Source organism: Choristoneura fumiferana, chromosome 4, assembly GCF_025370935.1.
Source record: "Choristoneura fumiferana chromosome 4, NRCan_CFum_1, whole genome shotgun sequence".
Lineage (NCBI taxonomy): Eukaryota > Metazoa > Arthropoda > Insecta > Lepidoptera > Tortricidae > Choristoneura > Choristoneura fumiferana.
Window position 1 is genome coordinate 3,852,948 of NC_133475.1, and position 7,558 is coordinate 3,860,505.

The following is a 7,558-nucleotide window of genomic DNA, read 5'->3' on the forward strand; positions in this document are numbered from 1 at the left end:
TGCACCTCCCAATTGAAAAAAAAACAGGCGTAATCTTTCCGAGAGATCGTGAATATGTTTAACATCGTAACAGTTTTCCTAGTAAGTAATTTTTATTTTGCGATTGTTTAAATTAAAATTTACATGTAGCAAATAATTCACTTAATATTTTTTTATTTTCCTGCTCTTGATTGCTATTGACAAGAAAAATGCACACATGTTTTTTTTTATTTTTCTTCTAAATTATCATTATTCAAATAGATTACCTAGTAATCAGTGTATCAATTAATTTCAGGTAGCTGTGGGCCTTCAACTGACGAGTGTTAATGGCCAAGGTGAGTGATAAATACAAAAACAAAAAATGGTACTTAAGTACCAATTTTTTTTTAAAATGCTCTCATGCTACGTGGAGAAAAATGTATGGTAGTAACACTAGGTACGCTACCTAAAATATTTCCTTGCGTTACATCAGCACTTATGCTGACATTAATTGGGAACCTTAAATTTTCTAGGAATGTCCATATTATATTTTTTATCGTTAGTAGACTTATGATGTACCTAGCTCACTCCTTTGGATAGATATTTTTTCACTTTCCGTTTTTTTGTAAAAATAAATTCACTTTATTTCGGCAAACCACACGTTTCGTGAGATTAATAGGTTTGTGCCTTGGTCTGTTTGATTTAAAAAAAAGTGGTCGGATTGACAGGTTTTAGTTGTCAAATGTCGCGATATAACGACACATACGTACACACACACGCACGTACGTACCCGACCTCTTTTTTTAATCAATCAGACCAAGGCACAAAACCTATTAATCTCACCAAACGTGTGGTTTGCTGAAATAAAGCTTTAAATTATTTTTAGAATGAAACAGAAAGTAAAAAAAATACCTTTAGAATGAAACAGAAAGTAAAAAAAATACCTATACACATCAGTAAGTCTACTATCTACATATACTACTTATAAATCTACTATCGATAAAAATATATGTTTGAACCATCCAAGAAAACTTAAGGTAGGTACCTAATTGAACACATCAACATATTTTTGCCGTTAGTTGTGATGTCATTGTTATACTTAAAATAAAAGTATCCCAACAGGCAATGGCGTTAAAAACAGTCATTTTTGCCATAAACTAGTATACTTATATATATGGTAGCTAGAAAATTGGGTGAAACAATAATAGAGACAAAAAAAACCGCCCAAGAGCGTGTCATACACGCCCAGGGTAGGGTACCGTAGTAGCCATTAGAAAAACATCAAATAATAATATCTTTCTAATGATTTCGTATTGTGTACTGAATCTTCCAAGTTTAGGTATATTTTATACCTTAGGCTGCTATTTACTCATAAACTACTAATAATTCTCAAGCAACATCACAACATCAGCAACATCGTGAGGAAACCTGCACAAAACCTGCGAAGCAATTCAATGGTATGTGTAAAGTTCCCAATCCGCACTGGGTCCGCGTGAGAACTACTGCCCAAGCCCTCTCATTCTGAGGGGAGGCCTGTGCCCTGCAGTGGGACGTATATAGGCTGGGATGATGATGATGATGATGATGATGAATTCTCAAGCAATCTTAGCCGCTATAATTTTACTTGTAGAATTTTTTCTAATTTTTCACCCAGCAGTTTAGTTTTTAGAGGGGGAGGCGGGGACGCTCGATTTCAATGAAAATTTGCACTTTAAAGTTGAATATTTCGCAAACAGATCACTGAATAGAAAAATTAGCAAACCCCTAATGGTTATAAAAGACCTATCCAACGATACCCCACACTATAGGGTTGGATGAGAAAAAAAATCACCCCCACTTTACGTCTATGGGAGGTACCCTATAAAAATTATCGTCGGCGTGACTGATATGTATATTCATGTCAAATTACAGCTTTCTAGTACCCTAAGTACTAATGGTCTCTGAGCTTACCCGCGGACAGACAGACGGACAGACACGGCGAAACTATAAGGGTGCCTAGTTGACTACGGAACCCTAGAAAAACGGTTATCGTGTGAAGTGACGAGATGCGGGAAGAAATTTGATAAAATTTGATTTGAAGAATCTGATATATCAGCCATTTACATAATGCGTATAATAATACTTTTATCAAATGACGATTTTATTTTGTCACTTGTCAGACTTCACACCGAAAGTTCCGAGTGAATGCCAAGCTCTGGGTTACTGCGACCGTCCACTGCCAGACTATCCAAACGAAGCTGTCCGTAAACTCGTCAAAGAAGTACGTAAGACTAGAACATTTTTTTTATACGAGTACTTCCTCAACCCAAGCGCTGGTTTTCAGACAATTTTTTAAAATTGATAATGGGTCACTCACGCATTAAATACGCCTTGAAAAGGAGCCAAGGATTGATTCTAAACATGTCGGGCATACCTCTAAGTAATACTTTCTGTACATATATACCCGTGTATTTCCAAGCTTTTATGTACCTAGCTTGCCCTGTTTGCTTATTAATTTGTTTCGAGTCAAATCTTGTAAGCTAAATTTGACTCGCTTCCAGTGTTCGGTCGGATTGACTTGAAAGGCATATTTATGTAAATCTGGTAATAGTACAATAATTTGGTAGTAACATTCTGGTGGTCCAGCCAGGATCGTCTCCGCAGGACGGAACTTCTCAATGGTTAATGGTTAATGGCATCGACTTGAAATTTGGTACGGAAATGTAGTTTAGACGGCAATGCAAACACAGTCAACAAAAAGTACATTCAGTAAAAAATCTTTAATAAGTAATTAATTTTTAACAAAAACTTATCTATTTTTCGCATATTACATAAACCTTTCTTTTTTCAACAGTCCGCTTTGGTAAGTCCCGGCGTAGTCGATGTGACCGAGCTATCTCGAAGGCAGGGAGTCCAGGATCCTTCAGAAGTGAATCTCTGCGACTATGAAAATAGGGTACGTCTCTTTTTCTTCTTCTTAGCCATTTTCTACACGCTGGCCTCTTTCAGCTTTCCCCACTTCTCTCTGTTCTGTGCTACCGTGCTACCTGTGTCTAGTTTGACCCAGCTATCCTTTTGATGTTATCCTACGTTATAGCGTACGATAAGGTACGTATAGGTCATATTATGACAGCGAGATTTGGACATTTTCTCTTTCTTTTCATTCATTTTCCTGTTATGCAATCAGTTTTTCATGTAGCTATGTGTGTAATAATTCACTTCAACTCTCGTGGCACTACCTATAAACCTATATTATTGTCCATACCAAGACACAAGCACGCAGCTTTCACCGACCCTATTTGTTGGCTCAATCCTTCGATAAGCCATATTTAAACCATGAATAGTTAGGTAATTATTCTTTCAGCAGCAGTATTTCAAGGCATATTTATATAATATATTTTTTTATTTATATCTATTTCTATTTAAAAGCTAAAAGTGGCTCCGAAGCCGTAACGTTTCGTGTGCTCTGCCTACCCCATTTGGGAATACAGGCGTGATGTTTGTCTGTGTGTATTTTTTTTATTTACATTACCTTTAGAAGCAAGCAAGCAAACTTCGATTAATTTAAATAGTAATTTAAACCGGCCAAGTGCGAGTCGGGCTGACGCGGTAAGGGTTCCGTACCATCTATACAACATTCATTAGACATTAGCAAAAAACGACAAAAAAATCACGTTAGTTGTATGGAAGCCCCTTTAAACATTTATTTTGTTCTATTTTAGTACCTATTTGTTGTTATAGCAGCTTCAGTTATACCTACATTTCAACTTCAACTGTCTAACTATCACGGTTCATGAGATACAGCCTGGTGACAGACGGACGGAGGGACAGCGAAGTCTTTAGTACCTAATAGAGTTTCCGTTTTTACCCTTTGGGTACGGAACCCTGAAAATTACCAACCGTATAATCAAACGTATTCTACAAGAGCTTAGGCTGTATTACCTAACACGTGCGCTCGGGATCGCTTGCGCAATCTCTTTTTATCTCCATCCTATTTAGGAAAGAAGTGTAACTATTGTAGGTTTTGGACAAATTATTTGAGATTGTTTTATGTTTCAGATAATTTTACCACAAGTTGCACAAGACACCAGTGGAAAATGGAATTACGTCGTTAACACTCAGGAGTATAAGCAGGGGTACCGCGTTCAGATTTGCAAGTATGTATACCCTAAGTAAAAATAAATAACTAAAAAAGCCGTGTTAGCCTAGTGGTTTTGTCCTGTATGTTTGACTCTTCTTCTTTGTCGTGTCGCTCTTGGCAGAGCGGTCGTGGTCACATTGAGGGGTCCGAGTCGGTGGTAGAGGCGGACATAGCTCTCCTTACGACCTCCCGCCATACCCTTCTGTTGGCAGACTGTCTGGCACAGTCAGATACGCCGTTTCCTACAGTGGCACTTGATCAGTCCAGCGCATAGGTGATCTGCCGCGCGACCTGGTTCCCTCCACCTTTCCCTGTGTATGTTTGACTAATGTGTACAAATTCGTACGGAACCCTCGGTACGGGCGTCAGACTCGCACTTGGCTATTTTTTTTATTCAAACATGGAACCTGACTAACAAGCTATCGCATTTATAATAATTAGTGGGATAGCGGGATATTTTTAAGTTGCCGTTTTCCAAATGCTTTATTTGTAGGGTAAAAAATTAATGAAGATTTTCATTTCAGAAACGTGAACTCACAATGCTCACAGGTAGCGAACTTTTACGTTGGCTACAAAGCTAGCTGCCAGCAAAGGTTCATAAACGTGGTTATGGTGGCACTTGCCGAAAACGGTCAAAAAGCCGAGAAAGATTTCAAAATACCAAGCAATTGCTACTGTCAAGTGATGCAGGAGTGAAACAACCATAATTCCAAGGGGTATTAGAAAGCATAGCACAATGTGACTGTTAAGAAAAAAGAAGTTCACTCATCATTTCATATGTACAATACAGTAGATTTGAATTCGTAGCTAACAATTAAAAGAGTTCTAGTTAAGCTAAGCAACTGCTTATGTATTCATTGGTGCGAAATTTTATTACAAATAATGTACAAAATCGTAGGAAAATGGCCACAAGAGAGATTTAAACAAATTTCCAAGGGATATGATCAAATCACGCAAGATATTAAAACTGCGAATTCGTTTCCCTAGAAAAATCAATCAGTAGGTAAATTTTGTTCTTTCTTTCTTTCATTCCTGAATCTTTTAGTGAAATGCGAAATCACCCAAAAAAGGCAACTCGTTGTTTCATTTCACCACATAATACATATTTTCGTTCAAAGGTTAACTGGAAGAGATCCCTTTAAGGGATAAGTTCGCCTTTGTACATCTTATTATCCTGTGTTATGTTATTTTCATGTGTTTTATGTACAATAAAGAGTTACAATACAATACAATACAATAATTTGTTTAGTGATTTGATGAAATATCTGAAACACGTCTGTGACTTGTAAAAAGGAACTCGCAAAATCAACTCGTTTTATCATTTTACTAGTTCGATACTTTCTGTGACATGATAGAACTCTCAACTATTATAGTATATTTAGTTGGCTTTAGTTGAGATAGAATTTGTACGTACGTCTATGGAGTTACTGCAGGGCTACTACGAAACTCGAAACTCGAAGTTCGTATCGTACCGTCCCTCTCGCTCTCGTATAAAATAGTATAAGTGTGAGAGGGACCGCGCGACACGAACTTCTAGTTTCGTAGTAGCCCTGCTGGTGCTGAATAATGCTTAGCATAACATTTCATTACTCTGTTGTTCCCTGTTGATAATAATTATCATGTGCTGTGTTACTCTATTGTTCTTGAAAAATAAAACAATGTTACCTAAATAAAAGGTTTTTATTTTTTTTACCAATTCAATATTTATTTTTTACATTAGAACCCCTTTTCTTAGATGTTCCATGAATAACCTAAATGGAATATCATCACTACTTTGAAAACATCTCGTATTTAAAATCAAATGTCAGCAAAATTGAACCTTGATGTAATGTCTATAAAGTTCACTCACAAAAATTATCTATTTTGAGCAACGAGTTTTATTAAAAGTAGTGACGATATGACGTATTAAAAAACACGCTGACGTCACTGACGTACAATGGACGTGTCTGACGTTTCATAAATTCCATAATAATAGAAAATCTACTGAGTCTGGGCCATTTTATGACAACATGTAAATGTAGATGCAAGTACACCCATTAACTAAACAATATGTGATAAAAAGGGCGATAACTATAAACAGTTACGCACAGTCACTGCTGTTTTAATCGGAAACATATCATTAGAATTTTTAATTACAACCATAATAAGGTTAATCTTTAGTTCACCTTTGACCTTCGTATAATGAAAAAAAATCTTTACTGGTAAGTATTTGAGAATTTTGCAATCTGATACCTAGGCACTACTTTACTAATTGAAAAATATGGTTGTTTTTGTCTTTAAAAAAATAGTTTCGATAAATAATAAATACCAAGGAAAAATGTATCTTGAAATACTATTCTCCTGGTAGGTCCCAAAGCCAGAATTATATATGTATCAGATTATAATTACTTAATGATAGGTTAAAATTTTGCAATATTTTTGTTCTGAATTTAAGAAGCTGATTACATAACATAATTGATTTTAATGAAGTGATATTAAAAAATAGTATGTTTATAATTTTATATGTCCCAAGTGTACGAAAATAATACCCTGTCTCCTGTTTTTTTTTTTTTACGACTGGATGGCAAACGAGCAAGTGGGTCTCCTGATGGTAAGAGATCACCACCGCCCATTATGATTATTATAAAAATAATTAATAAGATTGCCACTTGTGCCTACACAAATTGATATTACGAGTAATATGATTAACAATGTAGTTGTTATGATCCAAAACTATTTTCACAGTTTACTTAATTCGGTATGATTTGAAGTTGGCAGTGGACTTCAAAATTTCCAATAACTCGTTGCAGAGAAAAATCCTTTATTTACTAATTTCGATAGCACGATTATTTGTTATTGGTAAGGTACAGGTTATAACTATTGCCATCCACGAAGACGCGTGATTTTGTCAAAATTAGACATTAATGACATTGTAATAAGAACCACGGCACGCGTCATCGTGAATAACTCTACCTTTAACGGGTTACATACAAATTAATTTACTGTACAGTAAATTAATACATGTCAAGGGCAGACCTCTTGAGGGGAGGTTTGACCTTAAAGGAGGCCTAGTAAGTTATTCTTTGAGTAAAACAAATAGACGTTTTAACAATTTTTTAATTAAAAAATGAAACACAAAAAAATAACAGGCCTAGTTTGACAAAATGAAAAGTAAAGTATTACGAGAATCTCAGGTAGTAAGTTCAAGCGATTTTATTGAGAGGTGGTTCTGATTATCGGTCTCACTGGCCTACACTTCCTGGAGTCGGAGAGAAGAACCCGGAGCGAAGAGGGCTGGCCACAGCAGGGGGCCTGGTCCAGCTGAGCGGTCGTCGGTGCCGAGGTCAAAAGGGGCCTTAGGGCGGCAGGACGAGCAGCCTGGACAAGTGTTCCACGCCGGAACGATCAGGGTCTTGGACGAGCCAGGAAGGATGTGCAGTACTCCGGAAGTTAGGGCCGTCAGGGCTTAGTGTCAGGTTAGGGCGTAAAGGGGCGCCTGAG

General features: G+C 36.7%; 1 protein-coding gene across 1 annotated transcript; it reads left to right on the forward strand.

Annotated features, from left to right (window-relative positions):
* Nucleotides 1–5,745, forward strand: LOC141427023 (protein spaetzle 5-like). The gene is made up of 6 exons (XM_074086246.1): nucleotides 1–81; nucleotides 275–314; nucleotides 2,118–2,218; nucleotides 2,792–2,893; nucleotides 3,997–4,094; nucleotides 4,603–5,745. The coding sequence occupies exons 1-6, from the start codon at nucleotides 55–57 to the stop codon at nucleotides 4,772–4,774; spliced, it is 540 nt and encodes a 179-aa protein (XP_073942347.1). The 5' UTR covers nucleotides 1–54; the 3' UTR covers nucleotides 4,775–5,745.
* Nucleotides 5,746–7,558: the final 1,813 nt, after the last annotated feature.

Coding starts and splice junctions, on each gene's coding strand:
- LOC141427023 (XM_074086246.1), top strand. CDS start 55: ATGTTTAACATCGTAACAGTTTTCCTA. Junction 2,219..2,791: donor TCCGTAAACTCGTCAAAGAA/GTACGTAAGACT, acceptor TTTTTTCAACAG/TCCGCTTTGGTAAGTCCCGG. Junction 4,095..4,602: donor TACCGCGTTCAGATTTGCAA/GTATGTATACCC, acceptor TTTTCATTTCAG/AAACGTGAACTCACAATGCT.